The 19749-nt window shown below is 46.4% G+C and overlaps 2 protein-coding genes across 2 annotated transcripts in view; one reads left to right on the forward strand and one right to left on the reverse strand.

Annotated features, from left to right (window-relative positions):
- PTGR1 (prostaglandin reductase 1) overlaps positions 1 to 19749 on the forward strand; it is a 213155-nt gene that overhangs the window by 134711 nt on the left and 58695 nt on the right. The gene's annotated exons all lie outside the window — the stretch shown is intronic.
- On the reverse strand, positions 12838 to 14016 carry TUSC1 (tumor suppressor candidate 1). Its single transcript, XM_081894888.1, has one exon. It carries the CDS (start codon positions 13935 to 13937, stop codon positions 13428 to 13430), a length of 510 nt encoding a protein of 169 aa, XP_081751014.1. The 5' UTR covers positions 13938 to 14016; the 3' UTR covers positions 12838 to 13427.

The raw sequence follows: 19749 nt of genomic DNA on the forward strand, positions 1-19749 counted from the left end.
TGGGTTACCATGCAGTGCCACAGCTGGTGGCTCCAGGGAAACTGAAGGGGACTTTGAGATGGGATAACACGGTTTGCCTTTCTTGCTCACCACCTCTGACCACTGCGGAAGTATTGGACTGGTGGTATTGTCCCTGAGGGGCCACATTCGTTTATAGCTGACCACGAGGAAGTGGGATGGTACAAAGGCAGTGCAATAGATATTAATCCTTAGAGACAATCTTCCAGCCATACAGAAGTTTCTACATGGGGGCAGTTCTCCATTCCCCAGCCCAGCAAGCTAGACAAAGCCACTCCAGGAGGGATTGCGGCCTGGGTCCCTAAGGACAGGGATAGAAGTAGCCTTGGGTAGCATACCAAAGAGTGGATAGGGGCAGCATTGGACCCCTGGGCCTGAAGCTCACCATCCCTTCTTTTCTTCTTCTTGTTCTTCTTCCTGTTCGCTTCATGAGCTGGTGACAGAAGCAGCAGATCACTCCTGCCCCGCTCACTCTTGAGTGCTCCTTGCTTTCCTTGACAGCAAAGGATTAGGTGAGTTGTCCTTGTCTTGTTGCTTGCAGTTACTGTCCTGTTTCAAGATCCACCAGCCTGTATGCTCCGCTCTTTAGTAGGGTTGTGGAGCAGGGAGGCTGAGCCCAGTGGGAGCACAAATGGTGTGGAGAAAGCATGGGCTGCTCCTTGAAAGAACAGCCATCATTTATGCCTGCTCAGTTCTGGCCCAGCAAGGATGATGTTTCCTTTGCTGTAATCCTTCTCTCTCCTCTTCCTATATGCAGGAAAGGTGTGTAGGGGAGAGGATGAACGGCTCCTTCCTAAGCCGTTGCTGATGCTGCACCAGCACCCCCCCCAAGAGAAAGGGGGGCGTGCAAGCAGGCATTACACGAATGTAATTCTGAGCACACATTCTTGGAAGTTTGACCCATCGGTGGGGGAGCATCTCCCAAGAATGAAAACACGCTTAGGAGGTTGTAAAGTGTTCAAATGGCCAAAGACAAAACCTTTTTAGGCTGAATTATGCCATTTTAGACCGTTAACATTTTTGGTTCAGTTTACAGTTTACAGTGCAAGAGCACGTGTTGTTGCTGTATCTTTGGTTTTGCATCTTAGGATTTATATGGAAATTGTTTCCATTTGGTGTTGTACTTTTTGATGGTGCTTTTATCGCTTGACTTTTGTGTTTGTAATTGTGTAAGCCATCTGTTGTACACCACCTTGAGCGTGGTCCCAACTATGGCAAGGCTGCATACAAATAAAATGTGGGTGATTCTGGATTCCATCACTAGCCAATTTAGCAATGTTCACAGTGCATTCTAAAAGTCATTGCTTTACAGCAAATGAAATCTCTACTTAACTAGATAACTCCCATGGGACCATTAGCCAATAGCATGAGAATTACTGCAGAACTCTCTAGAATTTGGTTACCAAACAACCAAATGTAAATATATAACAGGCCTTGTTGTTGTTTAGTATTGTCCAACTCTTTGTGACCCCATGGACCAGAGCACGCCAGGCATTCCTGTCTTCCACTGCCTCCCACAGTTGGTCAAGAACACTGTCCAACCATCTCATTCTCTGTCATCCCATTTTTCTTGTCCCCTCCATCTTTCCCGACATCAGGGTCTTTTCCAGGGAGTGTCCTCATGAGGTGGCCAAAGTCTTGGAGCCTCAGCTTCAGGATCTGTCCTTCTAGTGAGCACATAGGATTGATTTCCTTCAGAATGGAGGAAATTGATCTTTTTGTAGTCCATGGGACTCTCAAAGAGTCTCCAGCATCACACCAAATGTCTTAGCCTATCTGATACTGTGCCAAGCCCCAAAATAGATACGTACAAAGCCTTTGACTATTTAGAATGGAAATGTCTAGGTACCTGAGTGCCTAGATGGGGAGTATCTTTTGGTAGTCATTGTTAATGGAGCAATTGTGGATTGGGTCCACTAAGATTTCTTCCTGGAATAAATCTGGTTTGTTCTGAATTAACAGTTGTGTATCATAAACGTTGAAGTAATTATGTTTCACTGGGCCATGCTATTGTTGAGCATCGCCCCCAAACATTTTTTTCCCTATAAAGCCACAGGCAGATTTAACCCATATTTAGCAATTGTATGTGGTTTGGTCCGTTAAAATGGAATCTTGACAAGTGGCTGCATTGATAGAGAGGAGTGTTGGGGTGTGTATATAAAGTAGCTTTCTGGACAATGGCAACTTCTGCATTCATCACCCTGTCACCTTTTGCCTCTAGCTTTGCCCCCCACTGGAAATGGGGCCCCCTGGCTGGAAATGGGGCCCCCTGCTTCTGCTGCAGCATAACCCCCTGGCGTGGTTGCATTTTGATGCATTGGAAAGCAGCACAATGCCTGGGAAGATGCACATCATATTCCCCTTTACTGGTACATTTAAAAATCACTGTGTACCAACCCACAGTTTTAAGAAGTTTCAAAGTGCCGTGTTCCTGCCAGCCAAAAAGGAGTGAGTGAAAACCGGGCTTGCTCTTTTCAGCTACAGCCACTGCTATGTTAAGATCGCCCTCTGCTGCCTTAGGCTAGGTCTATATTCACATTACAAAGTGGTTTAAAAGACTTTCTCCCCCTTTTTTCTCCCCATTTTTTTTTATTGATTTTCCACAATAAATCTTAACACACTAACAAGTAAACAAACAAACATCATAACCTTATTAAGACTAAGTTATTTTCTCGTATCCCCCAAATTGAATTTCAGTGTATATTATTTTAAAAAGTTTTCCAAAACCAGTATTCTTACAAAATTAAGTTAATCACTTAACATCTGTCTTTCCATTTCAGCATTAAACATATTAATTCATCCCATTACATATTTAAATCCTAAGCCTATCTGGTATTTGCAAGCTTTTCCAATTAATTTAACTTAACATATTTAACTAAATAGTCTTTAAATTTGGTCCATTCTTCCTGGTACTACTACTCCTTCTGGTCACGGACTCTTCCAGTTAGGTCAGCTAGTTCCGAAAAATCCATCATCTTACTTTCTCCCCCATGGCCTGTGGAAAGACAGAAAAAGATTTTTTAAAGACAAGCTGAGTTTTGCCAAACAAAAACGATCTAACAGTGCTACATAACCTTAGGATCACATCAAAAAGCATGGTTTAACAGACTATTTTAATTTCAAACTATGCCAAGATACCTAACCCAGAGTCGTCTTCTTACCCTTACAGTTAGAAACTGAATTGTCAAGTTCGAAGGGACCTCAAGGATCATCTAGCCCAATTCCCAAATGTACATACTGTACCGTCTTCTATGTATTTGAGGTGAGCTAAGGTTTTCTGTGAAGGACTATGAACTGTGCAAGGAACACCCTCCTCAGAGACAATGAAAGACCATTAGGATTTGCCCTAAAAATAAAAAGCTCAGCACACATTACCCAACACTGAGCATCTCATTTTCTGGATGGATCAGTCTATATCAACTGCCTTCAGTTGCATATGCTAATGAAATGCCCGATTATACAATTTTCCAAAATACAATCACTGGCATTTCTGCACTGCTGCAAAGGCTTTTCGAAACGGAACTTGCTGAGAGATGTCTTTCCACTGGTTCCATATTGCCATTTTCTCTGATTACAGCTTTAAAGAACGGGTTTAATAACTGCTTCTTTATGCAGATATGGGAAAGACTCTGTCATGGGTAGAACGTGTCCTCTGTATTGCCCCCTGCCCTGACAACTGCAATTGAGGCTCCCTTCTCCCATGCTACTCCGGAGCCCATTGCCCAGCCCAGCCTGGCTGGCTTTTAGGAGCCAGGATGGGCAAGGAGAGAGGTGGTTGGTTTCACTCATCCAAGAAAGCCTCTTCACACCCTCAGAGGTAACAGGTGAAGTTCATCCCATAGAACTTGACTAGATGGAACAGTGGCATTCTCCTGGCTCTGCTTTCAAGCTGGGATCTTCCCTCTTTGTGACCCCATGGACCAGAGCATGCCAGGCTCTCCTGTCTTCCACTGCCTCCCACAGTTTGGTCAGACTCATGTTGGTAGGTCCAAGAACACTGTCCAATCATCTTGTCCTCTGTCGTCCCCTTCTCCTTGTGCCCTCCATCTTTCCCAGCATCAGGGTCTTTTCCAGGGAGTCTTCTCATGAGTTGACCGGTCTTGGAGCCTCAGCTTCAGTTTCTGTCTTTCCAGTGAGCACTCGGCTGATTTCCCTCAGAATGGATATTTTGGATCTTGCAGTCCATGGGACTCTCAAGAGTCTCCTCCAACACCATAATTCAAAAGCATCAATTCTTCGGCGATCAGCCTTCTTGATGGTCCAGTTCTCACTTCTGTACATATCTACTGGGAAAACCATAGTTTAACTATACAGACCTTTGTCGGCAAGGTCATGTCTCTGCTTTTTAAGATGCTGTCTAGGTTTGTATTTGCTTTTCTCCCAAGAAGTAGGCATCTTTTAATTTTGTGACTGCTGTCACCACCTGTAGTGATCATGGAACCCAAGAAAGTCCCCAGTTTTTTTGTAAATTGCTTGCAGCAGATCTTGTGGCCCTCACCAGACCCCCAATGTCAAAGGTGGTTCTGTTAGACTACGAACCACCTGAAAGGGTTTCCTGGGGCTGTTTTCCAAAATACAATCATTGCTATTTCTGCAGTGTTGCCAAGGCTTTTCAGGATGGAACTTCCTCAAGAACTGAGGTGGTGTCCCTGCTTATGGGGCATGTTGGAATTGAAAAGCCATCACAGATCAAGCCCAGGCTGTGGGGACGTTCTCCTTTCCAGTCCATGTGAAGAGAGACTCAAAATTCGCTATCCACATACTCATTGGATTTATACGTGAACCACTGTAATTGATGCGCCCCCCCCCAGGCACATCTCGCAAAAATACCTTACAAAACAAGTTGAAAATGGTTGGGGATTTACAAAAAGACTAGTAAAACTTGACAACAAGGGAAAAGAATAAACAAACAACAATACCTCTGAAAGTTAATATTTGTTGAAAATGATTAAATCAGTTTTTAAACACTTATGGGTCAGTTGGGCAGTTTCCGCTTCCAAGGCTGCAGTTAACTTCCAGGGTGTCTACCCAGTAGAAGAGGCTGTTACCCGCAGGTGCTCTGCTGATCACGACTTCCTTGCCATCAGCAGAGGCTCCCAAGGAAGGCTTCGTTCCACGGTGGCCACAGCAGATGGAGGCAGGTGAGGGCTGTGAGCTGATGCCAGGAGTTGCCGCACACAGCCTCCGCCTCTTACCTGGCACCACTAGCCTCTGGGCAAGATGCTCCTGCTTCTAGGGACAAATGTGCTCTTTCCACAAACTCCTTAAGGGGAGGAGGAGGCAGGAGCGGCAGGCGATGAAGGCCACCCTCCTCCTTGTGGGTCTGTATCTGCTGCCTCCCTTCCAATTGGCTGCCCTGGCCATTATGGGGCTGAGCCCCAGCCCTGGTCTTTTCCTATGAAGCTTCCCATTCAGGAACTGTACTTGCAATTCAAGAAATCCTTGCTGGTTCCTCAGTGGCAGGTCCCCCAAGTTCTTCTGTTTGCGCAGTAGAAAGAGGTAACTGGTTAGCTACTGTTGTCACCTGTTCAAAAATGATACTCTAGTTCCCAACCAATCGGAAATGCTCTTTGGACTCTTGCTGCATGTACATTCATATTCCGTAGGGTGGAACCCCCTTCAGAGATACTCCATTTGTCCATTGAGACTAATACTCCCTTTGATGTGTGATTCATGATGTCCAGAGGAGGAGGTGGCTGATTTGGCGGGTGCATAGGTGGAGCGATAGTGTTGACTCGGTGGGAGTTAGGTGGGTTTAAGGTGGGCATCTGAGGTCTCACATTTGGTTGCGGTCGGTGGCTCTGGGGCGGTTGAGACGGAGGTATTTGCGGGCCATAGGATGCAGAAGACGCTTGCGGGGCATAGGGTGTAGGCTATCCCTGGGCTATATTAGGATGGGATGGGAAAGGGGCATAGGTGGTTTTCTCATAGGGAGGTCTGAATTCCTGCCCGCCATAGCCTCCTGCGTTGAGATATGGGCAGAACCTTTTGATGTGCCCCTCCTCTTGGCAATTATCCTCCTGTGGTGGGCCCCCATGGTCTGTAGGAGTTAGGGGGTCCTCCCCGGACCCCCTTTCCTCGTTCAGTACCCCTACCCCGGTAGGAGTTGGGTTCCATACTCAAGGCTAACATGTGTTCACTCTCCTGCTTGGCCTCCTTTTGTTTCCTCTTGTCCCAGGAGTTGTACACAGACTTAGCTATTGACAGGATCTCACTTATGCTTTTCCCGTCGTAACCGATTTGGAGGTTGAGAGCCTTTCTAATGTCTGGGTTAGCTTGGTCTTTAAAGAAGCCCTTTACAATAGCCTCGTGTTGGGTGTTTTCTGGGTCTATCCCTCCCCATGTTTTAATAGCTGATACCAGCCTGGTGTAGTAATCTGAGGGATGTTCGTTCAGTCCCTGTAACACTGTTTGGACCTTTGTCCAATTGACGGTGCGCTGACCAGCAGCTTTTATGCCGTCCAATATGGCTTTTTTGAATAAATTCAAACACCAGGTCCCGTCCGTGGTGTTGTAGTCCCAAGACGGTTCGTTCCTTAAGATCTGGGTTGTGAGTGCTTCTACCCTTGCGGGTTTGCCAGCCTGATAGTCTGGGAGTTCCAGCGCCTCGCCCGCTTTGGCTAGCATGTCTGCCTTTTCTGCTTCATTAAAGAGGGCATTTAGTAGAACGTGGATGTCTGCCCAGGTGGGTATATGAGTAGAGAAGATGGCGCTGACTTGGCGGTGGCACTTGTCTGGGTCATCTCTCAAGGAAGGCATTTGGTTTGACCATGTAACTAGAAGGGATGGTGTGTGTATACCATTCGGGGGCCCCCATTGGGATCTAGAGGTGGAATCGGTAGAGCTCTTTAAGGCATTTGAACCGCTGTCAGGTTTTTTCGTAAATTGCCTGCAGCTGATCTTGCAGTCCTCACCAGACCCCCAGTGTCAAAAGTGGTTCTGTTAGACTACGAACCACCTGAAAGAGTTTCCTGGGGCTGTTTTCCAAAATACAATCACGGCTTTTTCTGCAGTGTTGCCAAGGCTTTTCAGAATGGAACTTTCTCAAGAACTGAGGTGGTGTCCCTTGTTATGGGGCATGTTGGAATTGAAAAGTCAAGACAGATCAAACCCAGGCTGAGGGGACGTTCTCATCTCCAGTCCATACAAAGAGAAACTCAAAATTCACTATCCACATGCTCATTGAATGTGTACCGGAACCAATGTAATTGATGCAACTCCCGCCTCCGCGCCCCGTTTTTCTTCCTGCAAAAATAGCTTACAAAACAAGTTAAAAATAGTTGGGGATTTACAAAAAGACTAGTAAAACTTGACAACAAGGCAAAAGAAGAAACAAACAGCAATACCTCTGAAAGTTAATATTGGTTGCAAAGAATTAAATCAATTTTTAAACAGTTTTGGGCCATTTGGGCAGCTTCAGCTTCCAAGGCTGCAGTTGGAACTCCCAGGGTTTTACCCAGTAGAAGAGGCCTGGCAGCCCTTGGAGGCAGCTGTAGTCTGAGGCTGAGGGGATGTTCTCATTCCCAGCAGTCCATGTGAACAGAGACTAGGTAGTCACATTCTCCTTGGGCTTGGTACCTGCACCCCACTGTAGTCTCTGTTGCACTACGAACTACATGGAAGAGTCTCCCGGTGAAGGTCCTCTTTGCTGTGCCTATCGCCATCTCAGTAATTGTTTTATCACCCCCAGTTTTAGGGGAAATCCTACCTGAGATCGTGTACCCTAGTGCACCCCCCCCAGTGCAGCCTGATCCAGCTATTCTGTTGGGAGTCCTGTCCCTCCCCCAAACAAAATAACTTTAAAATGCAACAAGTTAGATAAGAATAGATATTAGAGTAGCTATTTCCTAAGGTAACACACCATTCCCATTGAAACTTTGGGGGGAGCTGGCAATCCTACAGTAGCAGCCCTCCCGGCAGTGGTGTAGGAAGGGGGGGGCTCACTGGGTGTCCCCAACGAGGGGGTGAGATAATGGCCCATCAGCTGGGAGGCAGGCGCTCAGCTCCCCGGGTGCTGGCCCTACTACTCTGCGGTACTACTGGGGGCGGCTGGCACTGGCTTGGGGAGGGGGGGTCAAGCCTGACTCCATCGCACTGGAAGTGGAACCTTCCGCAGGAAAATTAGCAGGCACAAACAGGTGCCCTGCAGCAGCGTCTTTCAAAATGCAAGGAAAGCAACCGAGCCAGCTGACTTTTTTTTATGCCACATCCGCACACTGAGCAGACTTGCAAGGCTCTGAATTGGGGAGGGGGGTGCCAGAAGGGCGCTACAGTCTGCACTTGGGGTGCCTTTGATCTCTGCTACTTGCCCTTGCCCCCTCCCCCCCACCCCGGGGCGTGTTGGAGCCATGCTCTCCCCCCCCTGCCTCTGGCGAAGATGGCCGTCCCCCATCTATGGACGCTCAAAATGAAAGAATCCTCTTTTTCTCTAAAGAGGGTAAGGCGATCCACTGCTTTTGGAGGTGAGGCAAGGCAAAAAAAGAGCGTGCAACAGTTTCTTACCCCGTGCTGGCTCCAAGAGGTGGGAAAAGATGCCAGAAGTGGAATGACCCCCACCCCCCGGCACAGAATCTTCCAAAAGGAGGGCAAAGGGTGCAAGCAAGAAAATGCAATAGATTTGCTCACCACCTCTGACCACTGCCGGAATATCAGACTGGTGGTGTTGACTCAAGGGTTAGGAAGGTTTTTTTAAAAAAAGCCTGAGGGGCCACATTCCTTTATAGTTGACTGTGTGTGTGTGTGTGTGGGGGTGCTTACAAAGGCAGTGCAATAGATATTAATCTTTAGGCAATGTTCCAGCCATACAGAAGTTTCTACACACGGGCATTTCTCCATTACCCAGCCCAGCAAGCTAGACAAAACCACTCCAGGAGGAATTGGGGCCTGGGTGGCTAAGGACGGGGATAGAAGTAGCCTTGGGTAGCATACCAGAGAGTGGATAGGGGCAGCATTGGACCCCTGGGCCTGAAGCTCACCATCCCTTCTTTTCTTCTTCTTCCCGTTTTACTTTATGAGCTGGTGACAGAACCAGCAGATCACTCCTGCCCCCTCACTCTTGAGTGCTCCTTGCTTCCCTAGACAGCAAAGGATTACAAGAGTTGTCCTTGTCTTGTTGCTTGCAGTTACTGTCTTGTTTCAAGATCCACCAGCCTGTACGCTCTGCTCTTTAGTAGGGTTGTGGAGCAGGAAGGCTGAGCCCAGTGGGAGCACAAATGGTGTGGAAGAAAGCATTGGCTACTCCTTGGAAGAACAGCCATGCTCAGTTTATGCCTGCTCAGTTCTGGCCCAGCAAGGATGTTGTTTCCTTTACTGTAATCCCCCCTCTTCCCCACCCCTAGTAGTGCCCTATATGCAGGAAAGGTGTGTAGGGGAGAGGATGAATGGCTCCTTCCTAAGCCGTTGCTGATGCTGCACCAGCCCCCCCCCCCCGAGAGAAAGGGGGGCGTGGAAGCCGGCATTACACGAATGTAATTCTGAACACATTCTTGGAAGTTTGACCCATCGGTGGGGGAGCATCTCCCAAGAATGAAAACACGCTTAGGAGGTTGTAAAGTGTTCAAATGGCCAAAGACAAAACCTTTTTAGGCTGAATTATGCCATTTTAGACTGTTGTTAACATTTTTTGTACAGTTTACAGTGCAAGAGCATGTATTGTTGCTGTATCTTTGGTTTTGCATCTTAGGATTTCTATGGAAATTGTTTCCATTTGGTTGTGTACTTTTTGATGTGTTTTTTCATTTGACTTTTGTATTTGCTCTTGTGTAAGCCATCTGTTGTACATCACCTTGAGCATGGTCCCAACTATGGCAAGGCTGCATACAAATAAAATGTGGATGATTCTGGATTCCAGCACTATCCAATTTAGCAGTGTTCACAGTGCATTCTAAAAGTCACTGCTTTACATCAAATGAAGTCTCTACTTAACTAGATAACTCCCTTGGGACCATTAGCCAATCACATGAGATTAATACAGAACTTGCTAGACTTTGGTTAACAAACAACCAAATTTAAATACATAACAGGCCTAATGTGAGCAATATAAAGCTTTAAATGTCTTGTTGTTTAGTCATGTCCGACTCTTTGTGACCCCATGGACCAGAGCACGCCAGGCACTCCTGTCTTCCACTGCCTCCCACAGTTTGGTCAAACTCGCATTGGTAGCTTCAAGAACACTGTCCAACCATCTCGTCCTCTGTCGTCCCATTTTCCTGGTTCGCGTAATCTTTCCCAACATCAGGACCCCAAATGTCAAAGGTGGTTCTGTTAGACTACGAACCACCTGAAAGGGTTTCCTGGGGCTGTTTTCCAAAATACGATCACTGCTCTTTATGCAGTTTTGCCAAGGCTTTTCAGAATGAAACTTCCTCAAGAACTGAGGTGGTGTCCCTGCTTATGGGGCATGTTGGAATCAAACTCAGGCTGAGGGGCCATTCTCATCTTCAGTCCATACAAAGAGAGACTCAAAATTTGCTATCCACATACTCATTGGATATATATGTGAATCACTGTAATTGATGCAACTCCCCCCCCCCCCCCGTTTTCCTCCCATGCACATCTCGCAAAAATACCTTTCAAAACAAGTTAAGAAAAGTTGGGGATTTACAAAAAGACTAGTAAAACTTGACAACAAGGGAAAAGAATAAACAAACAGGAATACCTCTGAAAGTTAATATTTGTTGAAAAAGATTAAATCAGTTTTGAAACAGTTTTGGACCATTTGGGCAGCTTCCGCTTCCAAGGCTGCAGTTAACGCCCAGGGTTGGGTTTCCTACCCAGTAGAAGAGGCCTGGCAGTCCTTGGAGGCAGCTGTAGTCTGCCAGGGCCCTGCCCTAGGCCTGGTGGAGAGAGGCAGGGGGCAGCTCCCACAAGACCCCCAGCGGGTGGGACAAAATACTGGGCAACCAGCAATCATGGATCAGGGAGATCTTGCTTTGAGCTGACCTGAAGGGCTGGCTAGTAGGATGACTGCAATTCCCCCAGGTTGGAGCTGTGGGCTCCCCTACCCTACTGCCTCCTGCTGTGAACTGGTCCCCTTGCTCTCGCCAGGTTCTCCTTCTGGGCACATTTTTCAGATCACCCCCCAAGGGGCCTGGCCCACGCCCTCGTCCCACCCCGAGGTATCAACTCCCAAAGGGGATGATGGCCCCTTTGGTGCCAGCCCCTCTGCCAGGGCAGGCAGGCAGGCTGGATTTATAAAGCCCCCCCCCCCCCGCAGCTGGTGTTCACCTAAGTTGGGGCAGTGGGTATTCCCACTATTGCCTGCCTGCCTAAGGCCCTGGTCCCTATGCTATCCACATGCTCATTGGATATGTACCTGAACCACTGTAACCACAGAGCCCTGGCTCTGGCTTCACCCCACCCCGATGTGGGGTGACCCACTTCGATGTCTCTCCTTTGGTGGCAGTCCAGCTTTCTAGAACTGCCCCAGGCAACTGATGTATGCCAAGCTGTGACACTAACTGTTGCCAGTGCTTCCTGCCTGCCCAGAGTCCTGGCTATTGCAGGACTCTGCAGCCGTCTTGAGTCGGATTAGGCGAGTTGTCCTTCGCTTGTTGCTTGGAGTTACTGTCCTGTTTCAAGATCCACCAGCCTGTACGCTCCGCTCTTTAGTAGGGTTGTGGAGCAGGAAAGCCGAGCCCAGGGGAGCACAAATGGTGTGGAGAAAGCATGGGCTGCTCCTTGGAAGAAGAACAGCCATCGTTTATGCCTCCTTAGTTGTGGCCCAGCAAGGATGGCGTTTCCTTTGCTGTTATCCCCCCCTCTCCCCACCCCCAGTAGTGCCCTATATGCAGGAAAGGTGTGTAGGTGAGAGCATGAAATGCTCCTTCATAACCCGTTGCTGATGCTGCACCAGCCCCCCAGAGAGAAATGTAATTCTGAACACACATTCTTGGAAGCTGGACACATCGGGGGGGAGCATCTCCCAAGAATGAAAACACGCTTATGAGGTGGTAAAGTGTTCCAATGGCCAAGGACAAAGAAATCCTTTTTAGGCTGAAATGTGCCAGTTTAGACCATTGTTAAAAACAAAACATTTTTTGTTCAGTTTACAGATTCAGCATGTGCAAAGAGACCTAAAGAACATGGCGTTATGGAATAATCTCCATAACTGTTAAATCAGCTATGGTAGATTTAGGCCTATTCAGGTAACACCTGAGCCACAGATACATTGGCCAAAGGGCCCTACCTTATAAAAAATAAGCTAACCATGGTCTTGAAATGTATGTGAATACATATGAATAAATATGAGCTGTATGTGGCTGTGGCTCGCTGAATATATATCAAACAGGGTTCTACAATATCAGCCTTTCAGGACTTCCAACTTCAAAATACAGCTGCACCAACTTCACTTCAAAACTCAGGTGGGCTCTCTCTGCTGCAGGAACTTGGATACATCATTATTGATTAATTGAATTTATATACCGCCCTATATCTAGAGGTCTTGGGGCACGGTTCACATAAAAAGACCACAGTATATAAAATAAAAATAAAAGCAATAACCCAATAATACCCCCCCCCAAAAGAGCCACATTTTAAAAGGGTATAGTATCTGCAAGACAAATCATTTTTTTTACACCAAAAAACAAACATACCCACAACAGAAACTGGACTGCACTCCTAAACATACCCAATGGGTTTAATAACACTTACTCCCAGGTACATATGTATATAGGCACTGCAGCCCAGCTTTGTATCCTGCAAACTAGCCTCTCCTTAGCCAGCAACCCTCATCCCCAAGAATCAAACCCATTCCTGGAGTTTGGACTGCAAAGCTGGCAGCTATTACAGGACCAATTACAAACGTACAACGGAGAACAATCCAGTGCATCGCAAATTTTATTTTTTGAAGAGCCTTTCAAAGACTGGTTAATCCCAGAGGCAATGTGTTTTAAGGCCAGCAATTCAGCAAATATTCCAGCCTTCCAAAGACGGCTGTTAAACTGAAGACTGACAAGTAAGTCTTTTCCTTATGCCATCCCAAGCTTCTGAGGCTGCTGCAGGCAGGTGCTCTGCTGATCACGGCTTCCTTGCATCAGCAGAGGCTCCCAAGGGATGCACTTTTGGGACAAGGCAGGTGGCAAAGACATCCTCCTGCCAGCAGGTAAACAAGGGGGGAGGGTGTAGGTTCTGGAAACCAGGCAACCAGAAGGTTTTGTTTTGCCTGGGAGGGGGGAAAGGTACAAATGGGGAGGGATCCCCGTGAGGGGTGGGGTGTGCAGAGAGCCTGATTTCCCACCCAAGATGCCAAAAAAAATTGAAAGCGTTTAAGTTCTGATGCAGTTTTCCTCCTGGAGGTGCCAGATTCAGGCATCAGTTTCTCCGATGGGAGAGGCGGAGGATGAGCGAAGAAGGAAAAGGGAGTCTTGTCAGATCCAACTCTCCTTTTGTTACGCTGCTGGGAGATTTCATCAGGCTATGTCGGGCGCATCCCCTCTGTCTCCATCTCCGACTCGTGCCCTCTTTGCACCACTCTGCATCAGCTCCTCTCCTTCCCGGGAGGTGATTGCTGCAGCCTCCCCATCTTCTCCTCCTCCTCCTCCCCCCGCCTCTCCAGGCTTGACTTCCTGTTCTTGGAAGGGCTGCAGCTTCAGAGCCTGGCGGAAGAGGCTGCGGTTCTCCCTGCGCAGGCGCCGGTTCTCCAGCCTGAGGCGCGCGTTCTCTTCCCGCAGCCGCCCGCTCTGGCGCTCACGCTCCTCCCCGAGCCTCAGCGCCTCGGCGTGGCTGGCGGCCAAGTCGGCGTACCTCTCTGCCAGCTGCTGCGGAGAGCCGCCCGCCCGGCCTCGCCAGCCGACGCAGCAGCACTCCCCTTCCTTGCCTTGGCCCCTCCGTGCAGAGATGCTGCTTCGGCAGCCAGCGCCCCGAGCCCCGCAGAAGCAGCAGCCCCTCCAGTGGCGGCTGGTGCTGCGCATGCGTCTCATCCGTGGTCCTCGGCACCTCTCTGCGCCTCGAGAGGAAAAGGGGGGAAAGCAGATCTGTCCGGCTCTATGTAACGGAGGAGGGCGGAGCTTGCTGGAGCACATGGGCAGGGCTTGGAGCCTCAGTCGCCTGTTCCTCCCCCCTCCTTGCAGCTTCTGCTGCTGCTGAGGGCCTCAGATGCACGCTGAAGAATCATAGAATTCACAGAATTGCCTCCTGTCCTGTATAATGCAGCATTGCGTGTTGAGGTCCCCAAGCCACCCCTAATACATTCACACTTCCCACCGTAATTTTGTTTAAGGTTTTTGGCATAATTTTGGCCACAATTTTATTAAAATGCAAAATGTGAGTGGTTGCTTAGGCATTGGTTGCGACTGTCCCCGCCCAGGGACAGAACTGACATCTGCAAGCCTGCAAAGTCAGTAAGGGAAAACATTTTATGGGGAGTAAATGGAGCGTGCATGGATACCAGACCCTCACCTCTCCCCAAATGCTCCCAGGGGCTCTTGCGTGGTCCTAGCCCCTTGACAGGGGTTCGGACAAAAGCATGGCGAGCCCCTGGATTCCTTTAATGGAATAGCCTTGAAGCAGCAGCATTTGGAGGGGCAGGCACAGCCAATCCATACCCCTCCACCAACCAATTTTCTAAAACTAATGCCTAACCGCAGCCTTACAAGTTGTGACAATATGCCACGCAGTAGGCAAAAACCAAATGGCACCAGCCAAATGGATAAAATTCCTAAAAGGCCCCTGCCTCAAAAGCAGGCAACTCCATGACAGTCATAGGAATGTCAAATGCAAAAAACGCCCTAAAATTAGGGAGGGAGGGCAGGTGATGCGATGCGCTCAGAGAAAAGAGGATGCTCAATGCTGCGCGCTGGGAATACATAAACCAAGGCTGTCAAATCAAAGTTGGCAACAGCCAACTCTCCCCAGCAACCAGAGGAGCCCAATCACAACAGTGGCCATCCAAACTAACTTGCCCAGCAACAGAGGGGTGTCTGGTTAACCCCACTGCAACCCGTGCTCTCCATGAAGGAGAACATGCTTTGTCATGTCTTTTATCCTCAAGAGCTGTTTTGGTTCATGGTGCCATTGCGAGCCTGCTCTGCCTCTAACAGGATGATTCTCTCACAGTTCTTTTCCCCTGCCACCAGGAACAGCAATATAAGCAACCGTGGCTTCAGCATGGCCTGTGCAGACAATCCTCTACATCAGGCATTGGCAAACTCTGCTCTCCAGATGTTTGAGGACTACAACTCCCATCATTCCTAGCTAATACAACCAAGTGGTCAGGGATGATGGGCCAGGAAGCAGATCGCATCCATGAAAGCCTGCAGGTCCATCCTTGCATCTCGTTGATAATAATAATAATTTATTATTTGTACCCTACCCATCTGGCTGGGTCTGCCCAGCCACTCTGGGCGGCTTCCAACAGAGATTAAAAATACATTACAATGTTGCACATTAAAAATTTTCCTGAACAGGGCTGACTTCAGATGTCTTCTAAATGTCAGGTAGTAGTTTATCTCTTTTGACATCTGATGGGAGGGCGTTCCACAGGGTGGGTGCCACCACCGAGAAGGCTCTCTGCCTGGTTCCCTGTAACTTGGCTTCTCGCAGTGAGGGAACCGCCAGAAGGCCCTCGGCGCTGGACCTCCGCGTCTGGGTAGAACGATGGGGGTGGAGACGCTCCTTCAGGTATACTCGTTGATCTGTTGTGAGGCCATGCCGCTTCTTGGTGATGTCAAATGTAGAGCAGGCAATAGGCAAACTTGGCCCTCCAGATGTTTTGAGACTACAAGTCCCTCTCCATGCATGAGCAGGTGGCGCTCCTGGTAGACTTTTCTGCCCTGGACGAGAAGCGTGCAAATGGTGACCAGCTTGTGCTTCACAGAACTTGCCCAAGATTTTTCTCATAGTATAGACAAGAAGGTGCTGTTAGAATCTCAGTAGGTTGGTAAGTTTAAAAGCAGAGAAGTAAAAAAGGAAAAATTACTTCCCTGGGTGGCATCAACGCTAATTACAGTCCTGTAATCTGCGGAGCTCCAAAGCCTGCTTGCTAAGCCGTTGCCATCTTGGAACCTCCTTTCCCTCGACCAGCTTGTGGCCCTGGTGACTTGCCAGCAGAAAAGGCTCCACCTCAGACCTGCCCCCGACATCTGGCAACCCTCCAAATACCAGAGCTTGATGGGACCAATACAATATGGAGTAAGGTTAAGGGAGAGAGCTCAACTGGTAGAGCATGAGACTTAAATCTCAGGGCTGTGGGTTCGAGACTCCTGCATTGCAGCGGTGGGCTGGGTGACCCTTCTGTTGGGGCTGCTGTGTTCGTTTTTGCTAAATACAGGACAGGGTGGGGCAGTGCGGTTGGGGGGAGTTTAGTTTTTTTATCTGGTGCTCAAGGCACTCCCATTGCAATCCCTCGCAGCCAAACAGAATGGTCTCTGGAATTTGATTCTGTCTGTGCTTGGCTACCCAGAGCTTTTAAAAAAAGTGACCTTTCACATTCCCATTCAAACACATACATTTGGAGAGGATCCCTAACTTGGCAGGGAGATGGGGAGAGAACCTACATTCCAGTGGGGTGGTCCTTCAAGGTCTCTTCCAACTCTACAGTTCTATGAAATACAGGACAAAATTATCAATATAGGATGTAGCATTTTGCATTGAAATAATGGGACAATGCTGCATTTGTGTCGGCATTTGCGTGCGCGCGCACACACATTTCCAAAGCCCACCCCTCCCAAAATTAAAGGGCAGCCAGTCCCCTTAAACTGGCAAACTGACAAATTTTTGGAGAGGCAAGGCTAAGGCTAGACTCTCCCTCCTTCAGTTCCCCTTTTTTTAATTTTAGAAAATCTTTATAAATTTTCATAGACAAATATACATGAGTCACATAACATAAAACAGAAAACAATACAAATGAATAGAAACACTGAAATAAGAAAAGATAAACAAATACAATATATTATGCTTACATGACAGGTTAAAATATATAACTTCCGGTTAGCCGATCTAACCGGAAGAGTCCGTGACCAGGAGGAGGAGGAACACCACGAAGAATGGAAGAAATTTAATGATTATTTAGCTAAATTTGTTAAGCTGAAATAACTGGAAATAGTGTCCAGATACTTAATGGGCTTAGGATTGTATTTACGTTAACTGATAAAATAATATGTCTAATACAAGAAGATTTAAAGATGCTAGTGATTAATTTAAAGGGTATTAAAATTGGGATTTGGAAAACCGTTAGAAGGATATGCAATGAAATTCAACCAAGGGGAAACGAAGTCGTTTTACAAAGTAAATAACTTATTTTCAATAAGGTTATGATTTATGTTATGATTTGTTTGTTTTATGTTTGTCGTTGATATTGAAAAATAATTTTTTTGATAAAATAAAATATATAACTTCCAATAATTCTCATTATACTACATATATTATCTGTATTCCTTGCACAGATTCATATTATTTTGTTTTGTGTGTATATATATAATCCACTTATATTTTATTTCTGCAAGTATCTTATTGTTCGTATAGTACGTTTTTAAGTCATCTTTAAATATTTTCCATTCCCTATATACCTTCTGGTTTGACACTCTAATATTTTCAGTCAATTTTGCGAGTTGCAGGTATTCTATCATAAGAGTTTGCCACTCTGTAATCGTTGGTAAGATTACATTCTTCCAATTTCTTGCCACTATTGTTCTGGCTGCCGTAATTGCGTACATAAACAATAGTCTTAAGATATTTTTTATTACTATTGGTAATATCTTTCAGTTCCAACCCAACCCCCAGACAGGATCTTCAGCAATATAAGCCAGTTTAGAACCTAACCCGATGCAGGTTTACTTAGAAGTAAGCATGTGTGTTCACTGCTTACAGCCATGGGATAAACACTCCTGAGTCTTCCACAAATTTTGTGTTTGAATTTAAATTGAAGAAAAAAACCCTATATTGACTGGAATTTAGTTTTCTCTTTAGCTATACTGATTTTAATCCCATCCCCCACCTGTGTTAACAATTTAGCGAAGCAGCACATACCAGATTAAATTGTATTATTCCATTCTTAAGCATTTGAACAGCTTAGAACCTGACAAGAAGCATATTTTCTTTTGGGTCTCTTCCAAGGATGTGTGGTTAAGAGTGATACTTGTGTAGTGTGATCCTAAAAAATGAAAAATAAAACACTATTGGTGTGGGGGGGAGATACTAACTAAAGTAGTGTTTCGCAAACTTGGGTCTCCGGTTGTTTTTGGACTACAACTCCCATCATCCCTTGCTAGGAAGTGGTCAGGAATGATGGGAATTGTACTCTGAAAACAGCTGGAGACCCAAGTTTGAGAACGACTGAACTAGAGATTTGGGAAAGTGTGCCAGCTCCTTCTCCAGTACTGACGGGTTTTCTTTTTCTGTACTTGCTGGAAACAGTTATTGAAGGACTGTATATATACTTTAGAAATACTGTATTCTAACATAAGAGAATGGGGAACTTTGAACTGGGGGGGGGGGTGTTCCTTAAATACCTTTCCCTTGAAAATAGACATAGGGTTTGCTGTGGCTCCTTTTCTCTCTGCATACAACGTTGTGTGCACTACAAAAGAGGTTTTTAATCTTATGTAGACAACATTTACTAGCTGTTCGTTTTGTACTGGATCACTTTGTCAGTTTTGCCACCAAGAGTAGGATGATTTACAGCCCTCCCAACACACCCACATGTTCTGTAATTGTGTTTAGCTACCAGGTGTAATGGGAATTGCAAGCCTTGGGCCTTCAATATGTCAATAAGTCAAAAGACATAGCAGTAAAGGAAAAGGGGACTGGGAGGGAGAAGGAAAAAAGCAAGTTCTGGTCTGGTTTCCTCCCCACCCCTTATTTAATTTTTGGTATTAATATAAAATACTAAGAAACTGATGCAAAGAAAATTGAAAAGGTACAACAGTGTGTAGATAGACAGAAACAATATACAAATAAATACCCTAACCCATGCATTCTTATAAATTTGATTTTATCCTACATATTTATAGCCTACTACATTTTGTATAAACTCATTCCAAATATTGTTATATTCATGCAAAGTCTATGTCTGTAAGCAGTCTGTTCATAAGTTGCAAGTGTTAGGTTATCAATCCATTTATTAAAGGGGATTATACATTTATTCTTCCAGTTCATCAGTATCAGTCTCTTGGCTACTGTTGGGGCACGTAGAATTTATTTTTGTTGTTCTTCTGCTAGCTTCCATGCAGTAGGTATTTCAGTCCGAAAGAATGTTCTCCGCTGAAAAATTTGGCTTTCCAGACGGTCATAGTTATGGTCTTAGAGGCAGTTGCTTGTTTCATCCATAAGGGAAACGTTCTGAAAGGTTAGGCTGATGGAACCAAAATAATTTTGATGCATATATACAGGGGCAGGGGACACCTAAAAATAAATTGTCCTATTCCTCCTCCACTCCCAGGATGTGCTGCAATGATGGTAGATGTTTCGTTTGGCGTCATGGCTGTGGATTTTACAAGGTGCATTTAATCTACAGTTTTATAGGCTCTCCTGTGCATTTTCAATAATTGCAAGAAAAAATAAGGGGGGGGAATGAAAGGAGGAATAATAATAATATTTACACCCTGTCCATGTGATTGGTTTCTCCCAGCCACTCTGAGCAGCTTCCAGCATATATAAAAATGTAATTGAACACCGAAAAACTTTCCTATAAAGGTTGTATAGTTAAGTTGTCTCCTTGGCTGGGGGGGGGGGGAATCGCATAGCTCCATACCCTGCAATACATTAGACCAGTGATGGCGAACCTTTGAGAGACCA

This window comes from Podarcis melisellensis, assembly GCF_964234715.1.
Source record: "Podarcis melisellensis genome assembly, chromosome: 17".
In the NCBI taxonomy this organism is placed as follows: Eukaryota; Metazoa; Chordata; class Lepidosauria; order Squamata; family Lacertidae; genus Podarcis; species Podarcis melisellensis.